Here is a 19,443-nt window from a genome sequence, read left to right as displayed (position 1 = left end):
ACAAAGATAATGCTGGAATGCCTAACCAAAAATATATGTCAGTGTATGGTAACAAAATAGTATTCTTAATTAGTTAAAAACTCAGCAGGTGGAGGAAAAGCACATGAGGAAACACCATGTTAGTTTATATCAAACTCGACACTCTGACTGACAGACTGAGTCAAAACAAACATGAAGATAGGAATTGTTCTTTGATGTTTGAATTTTTAAAATTAAAACTATATTGACAGAAAATATATCATTTTTTTATCTTATGAAAGATCTCATGTTCCACAGGACCTGTTTTTCAAGTTTATGTTGAATAATTTTCTACACACACAAGTGGAGCAGTGCCTGACAGCTATTTTGACTAAGGCCCCGATTGCCTCATCACCTCAGGGGGAAACAGACCACCTTTTGCTCACCCAGCTTTTTACTAAATGTCACATCATTGAAAGAGTTATAGCTGCATACGAGGACACTAGTGAACCACATGAGTAAGTGTATCCCTTTTTCCATTGTATACGGCTTCACAGTTGTAGTTTTATATTTGAGTTTTAAAGGTATCTTATTGAATGCTTGATCTTATTTCTTATACATATTTGCCATTTCCCGCGCTAGCGATGTAGTGTTAAGAAAAGAGGACTGAGCCCCAGAGGGAACATCCTCACTTGGCCTCCCTCTCTGTTCCTTCTTTTGGAAAAACCAAAACAGGAGGGAAGGATTTTAAACGCTTGATACTATATCGCAATTATTTTTGAAAATGAGTATGTAATATTTTCATTAGATTTTAAGAAGCTAGGGCTGCAGTGTCATCAGGATTTAGCTAAATATCTTGATCTAGACTAGATATCAAGGAAAATTCTCCTCAGATTTGTTTTTTCACAGCACAGGGTACTCCCTCATAGTTATCATTGGAACATGGTTTAAAGCAAGTACAACGTTGTATTTGCAGAAATGTTTGTATATTTTTGAGATTTAACTTTTCTATAGTGTTTTCAGGTATTTCTGTACCTTTAAAGATAATGTGGTTCATAAACTAGTAGTTATAATAGTGAAAGTATTCTATGGTCTGACTGTAATATATATTGGCACAATTGAAGAACAGAATCCAGGCATAACTTGGATACAACTGAGTATTCAGTGACACATTAAAGTTTTATTTCACCATTGCAAGCCTCTTGTTTTCTTGTTTTTCAGTATCAAACAAATTCATAACGTTAAAGGGTACATGGGTCACCTAAGACAGTTAGCCAACACCATTGTCCAGCAAGCAGAGTTTGGTCCCAATGAGCACCGTATCAAGCGGCTGATCCAGGTATTGTAGACAATCCCACATTCTAGGTAAAACGTTTAGTTTGGTGTGAGGTCAAAGATATTGTTTGGTTTCTAACTGTAATCAGAATTGTGACTAAGGTATTATGTTAAGAGCCTAAAGTTTTATAAGAAATTTCTCCAGTTTTGAGGCAGCACTCAATTCTGATTCAGTTGCTTATGGAAGAAGTTGAGGAAACTTTTTTCCTTTCTGATTGTTCATATCTTTGGCTGCATTCATGTGGCAGCAGTTTTTAGAAGCTTTCCACGCATAGTCTGTGAGACACCTGGGTGAATTTTGATCAGTCTATGTAAAATTGGTTGATGAATTCAAGCATGTATTTTTGTGTTTTGCAATCACCCAAAATTTAAGTTTCATTATGACAGATTTGCTCATACAGTAACTTTTATTTTGTCACAACAAGTTAAACAAGGTAGACAGGCTGGAGGTTTGTGGTTCATGAATGTTGATAATGATTTTAACTTTTTTTTTAATTTTTATTTATTTATTCATTTTTTTTTTTTTTGCTTTGTCGCTGTCTCCCGCGTTTGCGATATAGCGCAAGGAAACAGACGAAAGAAATGGCCCAACCCACCCCATACACATGTATATACATACGTCCACACACGCAAATATACATACCTACACAGCTTTCCATGGTTTACCCCAGACGCTTCACATGCCCTGATTCAATCCACTGACAGCACGTCAACCCCGTTATACCACATCGATCCAATTCACTCTATTCCTTGCCCTCCTTTCACCCTCCTGCATGTTCAGGCCCCGATCACACAAAATCTTTTTCATTCCATCTTTCCACCTCCAATTTGGTCTCCCACTTCTCCTCATTCCCTCCACCTGCGACACATATATCCTCTTGGTCAATCTTTCCTCACTCATTCTCTCCATGTGCACAAACCATTTTAAAACACCCTCTTCTGCTCTCCCAACCACGCTCTTTTTATTTCCACACATCTCTCTTACCCTTACGTTACTTACTCGATCAAACCACCTCACACCACACATTGTCCTCAAACATCTCATTTCCAGCACCTCCATCCTCCTGCGCACAACTCTATCCATAGCCCACGCCTCGCAACCATACAACATTGTTGGAACCACTATTCCTTCAAACATACCCATTTTTGCTTTCCGAGATAATGTTCTCTACTTATTTATCTCTACATTTATGTGTAGATGTGATTGAGTGAATGTATAGTGTTAGAAAGTTGATGATGTTGTAGATTAAGAGTTGTGTATAGATAGGAAGGGAGGTTGGTGAGTGGCATGTTTATAAGTGGGAGCAGAGGGTATTAAGTGGGTTTTGGTGAAGTTGGGTCACTGTGGCTGTTTCATTTGTTTATTTGCAGGATAGTGAGGAGGTGAATGCAAGAGTTTGATTGAGGGATGGGTCTATGGTATGTTACAAGTGGTTGAATGGTAAGTGAATCATTTGTTGTTTTCAAGTGATATGGCTCTGGTAGTAGACTTCACAAGCTGTTGACAGAGTTTGGGAGAGTGTATGAAGGCAAAAGTTGAGTGTGAAAGTGAGCAAAAGTTAAGTAATGAAGTGCAGTAGGTGGATGAGAAAAGATAGTTTGTGAGTAAGTTTAAATGTGAAAGACCTGTAGAAAGTGAAGTGTTTAAGGTACTTGGGATGGACTTGGCATCAGTTAGAACCTTGGGGGCTGAATTGATTCATAGGTTTAGAGAGGGAGTTCTGAGTACAATGAGGAATGTGTGGAAGGAGAGGTCTGTGTCTGTAAGGGCAGAGATGGGTATGTTCGAAGGCATGATAATCCTAACAGGTTTGTGCAGGTGTGAGTCTTAAACCTTGAATGCAAATGAATAGAACTGTCCAGATTTGTTGGTTCATGGAGCTGACCATAGGGTGCTGAAATGGTGTGGAGTGAGAGAGAGAGAGAGAGAGAGAGAGAGAGAGAGAGAGAGAGAGAGAGAGAGAGAGAGAGAGAGAGAGAGAGAGAGAGGATAAGCAAAGAAAACTCTGACTAAGAGGATCAGTGTGTCAGAAGTGGGGGTAGGAGTTGGGAGGGGGAGACTATGAAGGTGAAGGCCAGAGTGAAAAAGGCTTTTAATTATTTTAATTATTAGGGGCTTAATAAGCAGGAGGGTGAGAGGTAAGCAGGGGATGAGTTGGATTGGGTGTGGTGTTCATGGGCTAATGTTTTGTCAGTGGGCTAAACCAGGACTTATAAAGTGGTTTAGGCAATCCATGGAATGGTCCCACTGGGCATGGCTGTGGATGGTGGGTTTTGGTTTTGCTGCTTTATACATGACGGCTGAGAGTGGTTGTGCACACAAAGCCATTGATCAGGAGAAGCAGTTTTATATAAAAAGAAAATTAGAAACTTGGTTTGTCATTTTTACCTTGGTCTTTTTCACTTATGCAGAGTAATGCATTGAGTGATTTTAAAATGTTTTTCTTAATAATGGATTATCATTGCAATTTTTTTTCTTAGGAACTACCTGGGGATAAAGCCACGCAGTGGGATGATTTCGTTTCCAATGCATTAGCGGAAGTCAACAGCAAAAATGAGATTACACCTCTTCCGGTAAGATCACCTTGGATTTCATTGGTGCTTTATAATACATGACTTGAATGTATCTGTAAAGATTATGCATTTTTTTGTGTGTAATTATTTCTTTAATTACCCATTTGTTTGTTATGGGGAGTCATTTCTGCACTCATGGAACTCCAAAGTAGATTTCCTCAATCATACAATTTTTCAAACTTAGGTATGTTGTCTGCATTCACAGTTTCATAATTTATCACAGTTTCATAACTAATTATGTTCATTCACTACTTATACAATAAAAGTTCTTTACATCTTTTTAGTAAGGTCTTTGCTTAATATTTTGTAATGTCCTCTGGTTGTTTTATCTTTGAATCTTTTGAAGAACTTTATACTCTTGATGTCATCAGACTTATTTCAAAAGTTGAAGGTTTTGATCAAGTCACTCCTTTCTCTTTTTGTACCATGGTGGACTTGTTTATGGCTATAACCTTTTGCTGTAACTTGGCTTTCCTTAACACATAAACAGTAAGATTTGTTTGGAGATCCCATCACAGTGCATATACAAAGATGAAAAAATCTCCCTTTGAAACAAGTCTGATGACATCAACAGTAAACAGTTCTTTGAAAAATACAAGGGTGACATGGCTGTCTCATTATCATTGATTCACTCATTTCTTGCCACCACTGTGCTGGATTCTGGGAGCAGTTGCTACTGGTAGCTTCCTGCTATTGCAGGAAAAGACTGTTAATACTCAAAACTCTGTACCGCAGTTGGTAAAATTTTATCCACCATGAGCATGAGCATTTGAATGAACTGAGATAGGCAAGGGGCCCTTGTATAGTAATTTCTACCCAGATTTTGACTGTCGTAGAAACCCTCCTGACCAATGGAATTCACTTTTATGAAAGATCCAAATAAGGAAATTTACAGCAGAAATAGAAGTATAGTGGTAGCTGAATCACACAACGTGATTGGGATAAAAAACTTTTAAAAACAGAAATGGAGTTACTGCACTTTAGAAATGAAACAGCATGAGGGAAGAGACAATAACCAAAAAATCAGAAGAGGAATGATAAAGTGTGTATGAATATACAGTGTCTAATACATGAGAAGTAGAATCTGTTACATCAGTGGATACACAAAGGATAACCCAGTCCTGATTATTATGTCAGAAACTTGGGTTGATGAAAAGGTAAAAGATTAAGCAAACATGGAGCAGTATGAAACATTCAGAGCAGAGAGAACCAAATTTAAACAAGGTGAAGCAGTATATGCCTGAAATAGAAAGAAAATGAACAGTTGAGTTAAAATTGATATGAGTTAATCATAAATCATAGTGAAGATCCCAGCTAGAAACACAATAACTTTAATGTCATACAGAGCACAGAAAATGACACAAAATGATTTAAGTTTGATTTTCACAAAAGTTGAGAGGAAATTTTTAAAGCGATTAGAGAAACCTGATGACATGATTATGAGCTGGACTAATGAGTAACTTTCATGATATTGAAAAATGGAAGGAAATAGTGAATTAAGGATGCAGAAACTTTTACTGAGGAAAGAGTACTGGATTAGCAGATGAAAGAGAACAGCTGCAGAGTCTGATTAGTTTATGTGATTTTTTAGCTTTCTTCAGGTAAACCACAGACAAACAATAGGGAGTAGTAAAATGGATCTTATTTTTTCAAATGATGTGGTACTATTTTCAGATATTTTCTGTTTCTTTTGTACTTGATTGCCACTTCCCATGTCAGTGAGGTAGTACCAGGAATAGATGAACAAAAGAACTCATTTGCTCACATCTGTTCTTCAGCTGTCGTGTGTAATGTACTGAAAATAAGATCATAATATCATAGAAATCGCTACAACATTAAAATGCTGTCAGGGTACTGAACCAGGGCATATGCATCAGTTGAGGGAAACCATGGAAAAGTCTATGGAGGCTTGGTTGTGATTTTGGTGCATTACATATGGTGGCTAGAGAAAGGATGTGAGCAAATAAAGCCTCTCATGGTCTGTTTCTGGTGCTACCTTGCAACAAGGGAAATGGGCAAACAAGTTTGAAAAGAAAAGGCACAGGCCAGTTACAAAAACATTTAAAAGAATGTCTCACACGGATGAAATCAGTCCCAAATGAACCAAGAACAGATAGTTATGTAATGCTGATGGCAGCCAAGAAGAAAAATCTTATTCATCAAGCAAGTCATGATGAATGCTTCATGCAAGCTCTGCCATTTTGGCTAAATCATGTTGTAGGTACTCGTAGGTATACAGGTAGGTACCCTTTTTCTCTATCTGTTTCATAATTGTTCACCATTTATAGCATCACTAGTTGTAAAGCTTTGCATGAAATTTGCATTTTATTATTGTTAAGTTTTGTCATGATTTTTATATGAAATTTTCTGTGATAGCAAGAGGTTTGCCATTTGTTTACATGATCAAGTTAAATGCCTTTGATATTTTTTACTTGTAGTTATCACTTAGTGTACTCAGTGGTTTTAAACATAAATTTGATATTCATTATTTTCCTCAAACTCTCACAGTCTGCATTAATCTGAACAGTCCCTTTTTGTGAAGTTGTGACATTTGAAAGATTATAGTAAAAATCATAGAGTAGTATTTTAGTTCTTGTCAGTGTGTAAGATTTCATAGTAGCATAAAGAAAATGTTTAAGTGTTGAGGATAAAACTAGGGTCAAAAAGAGCCTCAGTATAACTGAGAGACAGTCATTTGAAATAGTTAAACAAAAAGTGACCTAGTTTTCGAGAAAGTGAGAGGAATACAATGAAAATAGAAACTGCTGAAACAGACATAGCATTATAATACTCTGTCATAAATTGCCTCAAGTACTTTTTTCCTTGTGACACTTCATTTGATATCTGACTTGTTTGATGCCGTCCACCATTTTATCTTGTATAATTTAATTGAACTTTGCTTTCCTTGCACTCTCATTTGTGGCTGAAATGTAGATATTATAAGCTTTATGCAAATTGACTTTTGTTGCTGGGAAGAGAACTCTAAATTATTTTTATGTATGATATATGCTCTAGTTTTCTGACTTGCAATGATATTGTATTGAGGATTGCCCCTTTATGCATATTTATTGATGGACTGAAACTGGAGAGAAACCTGGTAAGCCTTATGCACTAGGTAATGTACAGGAAATTAAGATTTTTTAATAGAGAAAATCCTCTTCCCTATTGCTTTTTGACCAGAACCCTTACTCAACCATTCTGTTGTCACTCTTCATCTCTCAGGTTCATGGGATGCATCATCGTCTTGACTTTGATGACGATTCCGACGATGATTCAAATTTTTACCCAGAAACCTTTGACAGTCCCATCGTAAAACAGGTTAACAGTTCCTTGCAAGGATTGTTTACATACTACCTTTCTAATAGTCAGCAGTGGCTGCTGTGCCAGACTTTGTTCTCTTGTACTCTGTATCCTCTTGCAGTGATCCACCGATCATCAGCTCTTATATTAGTTGTAATTAAAAATTTGTGGAAAAGGAACTTTAATGAAGCACGTATAGTAGCAGTTTTATGGGGTTCACCAAAACATATTGGATTAGGGACTGAGAATGGTGTATTAGATGAGATGATCATTTCCATCGCAGATATAGTATATATAGTATTTACTCCTTTTTCATCTTTTGAGTCATGCATGGGATAAGAAATTATATATTTTGCATGTATAATGAGCTTCTTCACCTTTGCATATCATGTACAGCATGCAATATCAGTTTGTTTAGGCCCTTGCCACAAAAGCACAAGTTTATTTTCTGTTTTTTGGTTGGAGTGATATAAAATCAAGAATGAGGTTATCTGTAATTGTTTCAGAAAATGAAAAATAGTATACTTGAATTTGATGTCCATCAGTTAGTTCCTGTTTTTGCAAAGATGCAACCAATAAAGATAGCTATAGACTGTATTACCGTGCTGACTCAGTTTTGTCTAATGTAAAAAAGGAACTCATTCCTCTCATGTACATTAATTTCAAAATCTAGGCAGTGAAGGGGGAATGACATGTAATTTACCTATTTGTAATTTCTCATTTGCACTGTATAGGAAGGAAGTTTAACGCTCATGGGATCACATCTCATGAAATTTCTGTAAGATCTTTACAGTATTTTAACTTTAAGTATGCTGTGTGCAATAACCACATCCTGGAGTCATCCACGATCAGATTTTTTAAGCAAGTTGATGTTTCTTGCTTAAGTTCATGTCTTAATGTTGCTGTGTCATAAGCACATCTCTTAAAAATTGCTCACTATGTATGTCACTGATCTCTTTTAAAAGTTTAATCATCGTGATTATGTCACCTTTCATTTTTCTTTTCCTGAGTTGGCAAATTTAAAGCCTCTAGCCCATCCCTGTAACTCAGCTGTCTTAACTCTGGTGCATGCAAACTTTGTTACCGCCCTCTGGACCTTCTATGTCAGCTCTTTGTGTTTTTTGGGGTTCAGTGACCAAACTAGAGAAGGATATTCTTGTTTTGCCTCATGTAGAATATGAACAGCTTGCAAAGTATTTCCTTATCCACATACTTGAAAGCTTTAAAATCTTTTCATATATTTGCTTGCAGACATTTTGTCAAGTGAGCTATCCTCCTACATGAGATTCTAGGAATGGTTAGGGATGTTATCAACTCCCAAGTCCTTCACGCACACAATTCTGATGCTTATGTTTTGCTAAATAATGATCACATTTAGAACTTTTTCTTTAACGTATCCTCATTACTTTACATTTACTTGGGTTGAATTTCATTTACTATATATATTTAGACCAACTTCGGAGTTTGTTTTGGTTCCCTTGTAAGTTAATGCAGTTCTCCTTGCAATTCACTTCCCTCATGACCTATGCATCATTTGCAAACATATTCATGTAAGAGTCCATACCTTCAGTTACATCATTTTCATATATCAAGAATAGGAATGATCCCAGAACATAACCCTGTGGTGTTCTGCTGGTCACCTCAACCCATATGGAGAAGGCTCTTTTGACATTTCTCTTTTGTTTCCTTCCATTGAGATAATCTTCTGTCCAATGAAGTTTTCCTTTTTTCTTGCCTGTTGATTCAGCTTCTTAATCAGTCTCCCATGTATAAAGTGTCAAATGCTTCTGGCTGTCCAAATGCAAATAATCCATCAAACCTCCCCTTTTGTCTAAGACACAGCTCACTTTCTTATAGAAATCAGAGTTTCATTATATGTGACATCCTTTTTCTAAAACCATGGGGTTGTCAATTTTGTGATTTTTCCTCTATATAAGTTTTCCATTTCCTTTCAAATTATTTATTCCAGAGCTTTACAAACCATACTTGTGATTGAGACTGGGCTGTAGTTAGTGCCTATTCCATGTCTCTTATAGATAAATACAGTATGACATTTGCAATTTTCTATACCTTTGGCACTCTGCCTCTCTCCAGTGATATCTTGAAAAGTATTTCAAGATTTTTATCTAGCATGTCTGCATGCATCTTGAGCACACATGGCGAAATTTCATAAGGAACATAAGCCTTGTAAAAGTCAAGGCATTTTTGATATTTTGTTAATGTCTTTTCTAGATATTTCAATGTTTGTGGAAACCCCCTTCCTATTCCATCTTCTTGGTGTTGAGGCTATAGTGGAAACACTGATCTTTTTATTAGAGCCTCACTAAACCATACATAATCCTCTAAAGCTTATGAAGTTATGGAAAAGTTTTGGATTTTTTCCTCCCTTATTCACAATATTCTTCTCAGTTTCTTTGTTCCTTCTTCCTTATCCTGGTATATGCATTACTTGCTCCCTGATATCTTGCAGATGTTAGCTGGTTGGAGTATATCTACATTTTTTGCCACTTCTTTTCTTGAAACACCTTTGGTTTTTGAGCTAAAAATTTTAGCTAGAAATCTATTTATTATTATTATGGTGTTATGCAGTGGTTTTGTTCAAGTTTTGTTGAATTTATTAATGCACAGTGATCTGTGCATTTTGCTCTCTTTTACAGAGCAGGAAAACTGTTCAAAAAAAGAGTTCTTTCACTGTTTTACTAGGTTGTCACTGACACAAACTATCATTCCATCTGTTTATTTTGTTTTGATGTCAGATAGAATGAGAGCTAGTGAGATAAGTGACATATTTTTGAGGCTCAAGTATGGTTGGGTGGTGTAACTGCTTGCTTGCCAAACTCTCATTTCCTTATTGGTGAGCTGACAGCTGGACGTATGACATGGAAGATTTTTTTTATTTATTTTTTAATGTGGATTCTGTTTGACTAATTGCTCAAGCTGGCAAGTTTGAAAGCTTATGTGGTGTCATCATTTCTTTCTGTTTTGATCAGTGATATCCTGATATTAGTTATGCATCCCAGGATCACTCATGGGGCTCCTGCAGTTTCATGGTTGCAGTTCCTGTTGGAGCAGGGGTTTTAGGTCAGGAAGATGTTTAATAAGGCTGTGCTCCTTTTATCCACTGATGATACAAACTTATCACGGACGTTGTCTTGCTTGTGTTTAATCACTAACAGGTGGAGCCCAGGAACACCTATCCAGTTATTACTCCTGTAGTAGTTTGAGGATTTTTCCTTTTATGTTTTGCCTATGGGAAGCAGGAGAGTAGATGGAGTAGAGATTGATGATGTGAGGGAGATAAGTGGTGTGAAGAATTATGTGAAAGATAGATAGATAAATGCTATTTATTCTGGGTTGACCTTGAAGGATAATGGTAGGTAATAAGATGAAGTCATTTGATGATAAGGTACAGTATGTTACAAGAAGAATTAGACCACAGAAGAGATGAATAAATGTAGTAAGTGAAGTTAAGGACTACAGACTTTAAAGAGGAGGATGCTAGAGAAACTATTTTTGATTTTGTGCAGTGGAGTCATTTTATGTGTGAGAATAGTGGTTTGCTTGTGATTCACCCAGTGTACATGGGAATATAAGACAAATGTAGATAAACACATACATCACATATGTGGATATTCGTTTAACAGGGCACATCTAGTTAATAAATGCTTGAATAACCACTGTCACTGAGCCATTTAGAGTGTTTTGGTGAAGGAAAGAGGGATTGGTAGTGTTGAGGAAGGGTGCATTGGCCAAGGAGAGAGTGGTATGACGAACATAATACAAGCTAGATAAAAAGGAAACAACTATTTCAGCCTCATATAGATCATTGTAGAAATGTACCAGGTGCAAAAATTTCCATGGTGAGGAACACTTTATTGTGAATTTTGATTATCATACGCTGTAAGTAGCCTAGATTTTCAGATTAAGGATCTAGCATTACTTTTAAGATGATTATTCTAACATGGATAGGTATGCATGGAGGTGACTGCAATAACTTTGCTTCTAGTGATGGGAGATGATTTAGATGTACACTGAGAAATGTGACAATTATAGTCATATTATTGTAGAGAGATACTCAGGTTATTTGTTTTTTGGAGGAGAGATTTTGTGTGTGGTAGACCGTGGACTATATTCCCATCTGATTAGCAGTAGGTTCCCTTTGGAAGAATTATCATACCTTCCTAAATCACACTTGGCATCAAAAATTGATTAGATTGAAGAGGAATTTTTATGTCCGCTATGGTAGAGTGTGGGTTATGGAATGGAGCTGCTTTACCTTGGGTGAATTACTTAGATTGTATTTAAGGTAAAATTAGTCCTCTGGTTTTGTTATAGGTGAATGGGGTATGCTCCCTTTTTGTTGAATCTTGGTGATTGAATGAGCTAACTGATGGGCACTAGATTTAACTTTTCAGTCTACTGTACTTTTACTCTGGTTGAATACTTCCAGTGAAGCTTTCTGTGAGATAAGCAAGGCCTAAGTCTTCTCAACCAGCAGTGTTCTTAATGAAAGTTCTTTAATCAGCTTTCTAGTAGGTTATAAGACAGCTTTATCATTTTTTTTTTGTTATGTAGGATACATTGACTACTTGATTTGCTTATTGCTTGTTTCTGTCTTTGTTCCTGTTTGCTTCATGCCCAGCCCTGCATTGTAATTTGTTATCATGCAATACTTTAACCTGCATGCTTGATAGAGGAACTACATGCTAGATGGTAGCTCTTCTGGCACCGAGCATGATTGGGGGATGACTTCAGTTGAGGCAGACAAGACAGATGGGGGCCCACATGTACACCCAGAGAGGCAGGAGAAAGATGAGGAGGAGATGGGGGAGGAGGAGAACAAGGAATCAGAACATAAATTTTGTCAAGATGCTGATACATCCTGCCTTGCAAAAGGAGATAAGGTGATTAATCAAGGAAATCAAATCAAATGTACAGGTGGAAACAATGAATATACGTGTTAATGCTCTTCAATTTTTTGCTGGTTTTTCTTCTTTTGTGCTTGTTCAATCTTGATAATGATATCTTTGGATTTCACTGTGATGGAATTGTAGACTACTTTAGAAGACATAAGATAGCGTGCTGATTTTAGAAAGAATTTGAAGCATTGAAAAGAATGCCATAATTTTGTTGGGAATGGTGCTCTCAAAAAGAAGGGAACTAAATGTGGTCATATTTGCCATCTTATTAACTCTTGAAGTAAAATTAACCCTTTTGAAAGTTTAAATGAAAATTATTTTCATGGAACTGTATGAAACAAAAAATAAAACATCATAACTTGAGGTGGATGACTGTCAACACCTTTGGGAAATTAGATACTTTACTGACAAGGATGAAAGGGAAGTGACCAGGAGTGTGTGAAGTTTACTAGAAAACTTTTGATACCTATGATGATTTAATGTATTTGTGAGAAGTTTGAAAAGAAACATCCTTGAAGTTCTCAATGATTCACAGGAATATGATGGTTGATATTTCATGCTTTGGAGAAAATGATCTAGTAGTGGATATGGATAAAGTAAGAGGGTTGGTATGTTAAAGGAAGTTAGATATGAGTAAATTCTTGAAAGTGATCGAGAGAAAACTGGGAGATGTTGAAGGAATAAGGTGATATAGTTTTCAGTTGTTTCTATGTGTTTATGCAAAGGCTTTGAAAGATTTTATTGTTATGCAACATTTGTTGTAGATTAGAGTGTAATGAAGATTTAAGATGGTATGATTCAAAGTATAGGAGGAGGAGGTAGACCAAGAACAGGATAAATGGAATTGGTAAGTGAAATGTTAATTGCTCAGGGTATTTGCATAAGGTTGCCATGGGTATGATTATGGAGTATGTGATGTCAAGGTATCTTTTGAATTAGTGCTGAAGAATAAGAGGAGGTGAAATAGATAATCTTGATAATCTTTGTAAGAATTTTTTTCTGGTATTTCTCTTTCTCATCAGATATTAGGTAGACTTAAAGTCTAAGTGCCAGCCTCCAGAGCAGTCTTTTCCTCTCATTCCTGTCTTTGTACTCTGTTTTCTTCAACTTCCACCACTGTCTTTCCTCTTTCAAGTGGGGTCTTGATGCCCTCAGTCCATCTCATTCTAGGGTGTCATGCTGGATGTCTTCCTTCAGGGATCTAGTTCAAGTATTTCTTGGTATATCTCATGTCCTCCATTCTTTGTTTGTGGTCATACTACTTTAGCTAGCTCTTTTCAATTATATCTGATACAAAGTTATCATTTCAATCCTCTTTTCTTGGTGTTTCTCATCTTATCCATTCATGTAACTTTTTTTTTTTGGTAAGCCTCAGTGCAGTCATTAACTAGCTTTTTGTCAGTTCTATGGTGTCTTTCTCTCTTTTTTTGCAGTGTTGAATATGTGCTTAAGCCATTTTATTGTGTCTGGTCTAGCTACCTAATGATCTCTATTTGTATTATTATTTATTTGTTGATTTATTTGTTATACTTGACCACTGCTTCCCATTCCAGCTAGGTAGCACCAGAAAACAGGTAAAGAAAGACCCATCCACCCATATATACACATATGTACATACATGCTCATACATGTACATAGACATACAAATACACAGCCATATACATATACATACATACAAATACACAGCCATATACATATATATACATACACATGTACATAATCATACTCACTTGACTTTGTCCATTACCGATGTCTCTCCGCCCCACAGGAAACAGCATCACCACCCCTTGCATCAGCGAGGTAGCGCCAGGAAAACAGACAAAAAAGGCCACATTAATTCACACTCAGTCGCTAGCTCTCATGTGTAATGCACCATAACCACAACTCTTTATCCACACCTAGGCCCCACAGACTTTCTATGGTTTACCTCAGCACATTGACCCCAGTATACCACATTGTTCCAATTCACTCTATTCCTTGCACGCCTCTCATCCTTCAGCATGTTCAGGCCCCAATTGCTCAAAATCTTCTTCACTCCATCCGTCTACCTCTGATTTGGTCTTCCACTTATCCTTGTTTGCTCCACGTCTGACTCATATATCTTCTAAGTCAATCTTTCCTCACTCATTCTCTCCATATGTTGAAGCCATATCAGCACACCCTCTTCTGCTATCTCAACCACACTCTTTTCATTACCACACATCTCTATTACCCTTTCATTACTTACTAGATTAAACCACCCCATGCCACATGTGGGGGCTGATTCAGGTGAGAAAACTGCAGAAGTTGGTGACTGAGTTTAGTAAAGTGTGTGAAAGATGAAAGTTGAGAGTAAATGTGTATAAGAGCAAGCTCATTAGGTTCAGGAGGGTTGAGGGACAAGTTAATTGGGAGGTAAGTTTTTTTTTTAATTTTCCAAAAGAAGGAACAGAGAAGGGGGCCAGGTGAGGATGTTCCCTCAGAGGCCCAGTCCTCTGTTCTTAACGCTACCTTGCTGATGTGGGAAATGGCGAATAGTTTGAAAAAAAAAAAAGTTTGAATGGAGAAAAACTGAAGGAAGTGAAGCGTTTTAGACATTTGTGAGTGGACTTAGCAGCAGATGGAACAGTGGAAGCAGAAGTGAGTCAGAGGGTGGGGAGGGGGCAAAGGTTCTGGGAGTGCTGAAAAATGTGTGGAAGGCGAGAACGTTATCTCGGGGAGCAAAAATGGGTATGTTTGAAGGAATAGTGGTTCCAACAATGTTATATGGTTGTGAGGCATAGGCTATAGATAGGGTTATGTGGAGGAGGGTGGATGTATTGGAAATGAAATGTTTTAGGACAATATATGGTTTGAGGTAGTTTGATCGAGTAAGTAATGAAAGGGTAAGAGAGATGTGTGGTAATAAAAAGAGTGTGGTTGAGAGAGCAGAAGAGGGTGTGTTGAAATAGTTTGGACACATGGAGAGACTGAGTGAGGAAAGATTGAGAAAGAGGATATATGCATCAGAGGTGGAAGGAAGAAGGAGGAGCAGGAGACCAAATTAGAGGTGGAAGGATGGAGTGAAAAAGCTATTGAGCGATTGGGGCCTAAACATACAGGAGGGTGAAAGATGTGCAAGGAATAAAGTGAAGTGGAATGATATGATATACTGGGGTCGACGTGATGTCAATGGATTGAACCAGAGCATGTGAAGCGTCTGGGGTAAACCATGGAAAGTTTTGTGGGTCCTGGATGTGGAAAGGGAGCTGTGGTTTTGGTGCATTACACATGACAGCTAGAGGCTGAGTGAGAACGAATGTGGCCTTTGTTGTCTTTTAGGAGCTTTAGGAGGAGGGTTATTTCATGTGTGGTGGGGTGACGACGGGAATAGATGAAGGCAGCAAGTATGAATATATTATCATTATTATCATTATTATTATTTATTTATTTATTTATTTTGCTTTGTCGCTGTCTCCCACGTTTGCGAGGTAGCGCAAGGAAACAGACGAAAGAAATGGCCCAACCCACCCCCATACACGTGTATATACACACACGTCCACACACGCAAATATACATACCTATACATCTCAATGTACATATATATATATACACACACAGACACATACATATATACCCATGCACACAATTCACACTGTCTGCCTTTATTCATTCCCATCGCCACCTCGCCACACATGGAATACCATCCCCCTCCCCCCTCATGTGTGCGGGGTAGCGCTAGGAAAAGACAACAAAGGCCTCATTCGTTCACACTCAGTCTCTAGCTGTCATGCAATAATGCCCGAAACCACAGCTGCCTTTCCACATCCAGGCCCCACACAGCTTTCCATGGTTTACCCCAGACGCTTCACATGCCCTGATTCAATCCACTGATAGCACGTCAACCCCGGTATACCACATCGATCCAATTCACTCTATTCCTTGCCCGCCTTTCACCCTCCTGCATGTTCAGGCCCCGATCACTCAAAATCTTTTTCACTCCATCTTTCCACCTCCAATTTGGTCTCCCACTTCTCCTCGTTCCCTCCACCTCTGACACATATATCCTCTTGGTCAATCTTTCTTCACTCATTCTCTCCATGTGCCCAAACCATTTCAGAACACCCTCTTCTGCTCTCTCAACAATTGTTGTTATTCTAATTTTTATTTTGTATTATTATTTTTTTTTTTTTCTTTCTCTCATGTTGCCTTTCTATTTTTCATCTCATTGAGAGCTTTTTCCACTCATTTCTTACCTGAGGTAGTGTGATTTCTTCTACATTCTGTTCTTTTCCACAGTAACATCTACTCGTTTACCTTTATTGTTGTTCTCTCTTATGTTTAGCAGATAAGATTCTTTCCATCAGCAGACTACTACTGGCTGTGTCAACATATTTTCTCCGCTTTTGTCCTATATGGCATATACTGTACAGTCATACTTCAGTAGCAGTACTTCTCTCTCTCTTGCTTGTGAAGTAGATGTTTGAAAGTCTTGTGTTTGAACTGAAGTAATTTAAATAATTTCATTAGGTTTGTACACTGGTGTTGAACCATTATAACATGAACTTTTTAATTTTATGTTCGAGTTCCTTGTAACCAGTTTCATATTCAAGAATCTAATCTTTGTTGTCATTCATGGGAGATGGATTGATTTTTCTTGGAATGATAATTTTCTTGCTGAATTGCATGATAGGTTCTGGATAAAAATGATTACATGGACCCTTCAATTTGAAAAGATTAGTTATTTGTTTTTTACAGGGCTTTAAGGAAATGGATATGGATGTGATTGGTGACTTCCGGTATGTTGATGATGGATTCAAAGACCCAGATGATAACCTAAGGTTAGTTTCTGCTGAATTTATTTATTCCAGTTTATTCCCATTTTTGCCTATACAGATATCTACCTTCCTATGTCCCTCACCTGCTTGTTTCATAAATCATGCTGATGTACTTTTAGACAGTGCATCAGAAAGGGCCAAAGGATATATGAAATTAGTGACTATTTGGAAAGTTGTTTTTAGTATTAAGAAATGTCTTATGTACAATGGTTGATATTACATATTTTGTATTAGCAGTGCTTGAACTGAGTAATTGTCTTATTCACTTGAAATAGTGGGTGATGATGTTCCTTCTGTGCTTGGCACATTGCTGTAGAAATATATGCTATGGCTGATCAGTTACAAGTGTTAGTATTGTTTAAGGATGCTGAGTACCTGCTGTATGCTACTTCTTTTGTAATAGAATAATCCCTGTACTATTGTAATGAAAGATTCAGGCAATGAAGTTGGCCCCTCTGTCTCCTGGAAGGTGAATGATTAGCTTTAGCCTAAGACCCTCATCTCAAGAGAGTGATTCAGTTTTTTTTTGTTTTTTTTCATGGTACTTTGTATGTAAAGGTTATCACAAATTTGGGGAAAAATTAATGCAACTTCAGCAACTAGAAAATCAGGTGGCTGGTGATAATTTGTTTCTTTTGATGATTCATATCTTTTTCTGAGTTGATATGAGAGACTAATACTGGTCTTTAAAAAAGTTTATAGTGGGTTATTTGATATTTTTGAAAAATATAATGAATTAGTGAGTTTTGCTGTAACATAGATATGCTCTGAGACAACTTCTTTTCTCTGGAATGCTGGAAAAGTGAAGCTGTTGTTGAGATGGTTTCTATTTAAACTTTTTCAGAATTAGATACTTAAGTGACACCAGCTTACAGGGAAAAGGTTTTTCAGTTTACAAGGCCTGCATTTTTTTTTTTTTACCAGGAAATAGATTTAAAAAAATATTGGAACAGATTGGACTGTAGGGGTTACTTATGCCTCTTGGTGGGTTCAGGGCTGTGTGCTAGTGCAGGACTCTAGGAAGTGAAATCCTTTGGAAGTTCTAGAATTTTAACAGTTGTCAGAGATCAGGAAACACATCTGCCAGTTTTATTTGAATAACTACGTATACACTTGGTACAGTATCTCTTTTTAATAATTGATCAACAGAAACCTATAGAAAATTGTATTCATTTTACGTATTTTATACATCAGTTTGTGATGATGTAATGATATTATGTATTTTAGGTGTTTGTTGTTACATAGAAAATTTACTCATTGTTTCATTTAAGTGAATAAGGAAATTTGCCCAGCTTTTGTTTTTATAAATCATGCATCATTTGTCATTTAACCCATTAAAGGCAGACGTCATCTGTGGTCAGCACCAATAGTATCTGTTATCCAATGTTCATACAGTAGTAGGCGGGCAACGTTACATAACATTGGGCCCTTTTGTGTCATAATTGTATGGTGAAATGGGTGATGTGGCATCTTTGACATGTAAATAGATGTACATAGCAGTTGTGAATAAATGCATATATGATTAGTGTAGTGTAAAACAAAATTGATTGCAGATTCCCCTACCCTTGTCCCAGGCGTGCCTGATAAGCTGCCACCATGGGTCCTCCCATGCCACTCCTCCCTTCCTCCCACAGCCAGCTGTGATGCAGTATTGCATAAGTAATGCCTCTTACTTTCAATTTTTGTCCAATTTTATCTATTTATGTATGTATTGGCTTTTTCCTTGATACTTCATTATTCCAGAAATATGCCACCTTACATGGATGTATAAAAAAAATGACAGCCTTTAATGTGTTAAAGTATTATTCATACTTCAGTTTCAGCCTTATGCATTTTATGTTTTGTTGTACTGTATTAAGGTTTATTGTAGGACAGCAAAGTAGAAAATCTGCCTTAGGAATATTGGTATCCTTATCATTAGCTAGCTTGCAGCTATCATATGTTTTTTGTGTATATTCATGTGTGTTGCAGAAGAATATTTAAACCCTTCATAAGATGTACTTTACTCATTGCTGGGGTTAAACTATGTTCAGACCATAGTCTGTAGCCCAAATATATCACACTATTTCTGAGATTTTGAAAAATCCAGAATCATCATACTGCTTGGCCTGAGGAATCTATGTAGAATCTTGATATTCTACATGCATATACTTGTCAATATTAGGGGGGGGTCGTTGAGTGGTGTTACTGGGCACTGCTTACAAGAGGATACACTGTGAGTGAAAACTCATCTCTTGGTGAGGTTGTATCATTGTGAGTACACTCTCAATCCACCAAAGGAGTCTTCATCATCTGTTACCAGAAGTAGCACAGCTTTTAGTTTCAGGAGCCTTTGGAAAGGTTGTGTGTAACTCCAGGACTCTCTCATAGAAATTATGAATAAAGTTAAGAAGTTGATTATAAGGCTGAATATTGTTGAATACTCGTTCATTACAAAAGTCTGTCATTTGTAAAATAATGACAAGTATTTGTTCTTGGGTACTGTGTCTACAAGTTAGTAATTTGTTTATTGATAATGGTCTCATAGTTCCTTAGTACAGGTTGAAGATCTTTGGTCCAAA

The 19,443-nt window shown here is 37.1% G+C and overlaps 1 protein-coding gene across 11 annotated transcripts in view; it reads left to right on the top strand.

Annotated features, from left to right (window-relative positions):
* The window catches only part of LOC139747243 (serine/threonine-protein phosphatase 6 regulatory subunit 3-like), an 89,222-nt gene that overhangs the window by 49,171 nt on the left and 20,608 nt on the right, over nt 1-19,443 (top strand). For 4 of the 11 annotated variants that reach the window (XM_071659296.1, XM_071659300.1, XM_071659298.1 and 1 more), the window contains exons 11-16: nt 277-476; nt 1,180-1,297; nt 3,775-3,867; nt 7,090-7,185; nt 11,862-12,071; nt 16,803-16,885. In XM_071659296.1, the coding sequence (XP_071515397.1) occupies nt 277-476; nt 1,180-1,297; nt 3,775-3,867; nt 7,090-7,185; nt 11,862-12,071; nt 16,803-16,885 (800 nt within the window). The remainder of the gene's footprint in view (nt 1-276; nt 477-1,179; nt 1,298-3,774; nt 3,868-7,089; nt 7,186-11,861; nt 12,072-16,802; nt 16,886-19,443) is intronic. The other 7 variants (XM_071659306.1, XM_071659307.1, XM_071659305.1 and 4 more) reach the window with 3 other exon arrangements.

The sequence above is a fragment of the Panulirus ornatus genome, chromosome 68 (genome assembly GCF_036320965.1).
Source record: "Panulirus ornatus isolate Po-2019 chromosome 68, ASM3632096v1, whole genome shotgun sequence".
Taxonomy (NCBI): domain Eukaryota; kingdom Metazoa; phylum Arthropoda; class Malacostraca; order Decapoda; family Palinuridae; genus Panulirus; species Panulirus ornatus.
This window is presented reverse-complemented; position numbering and strand designations above follow the sequence as displayed.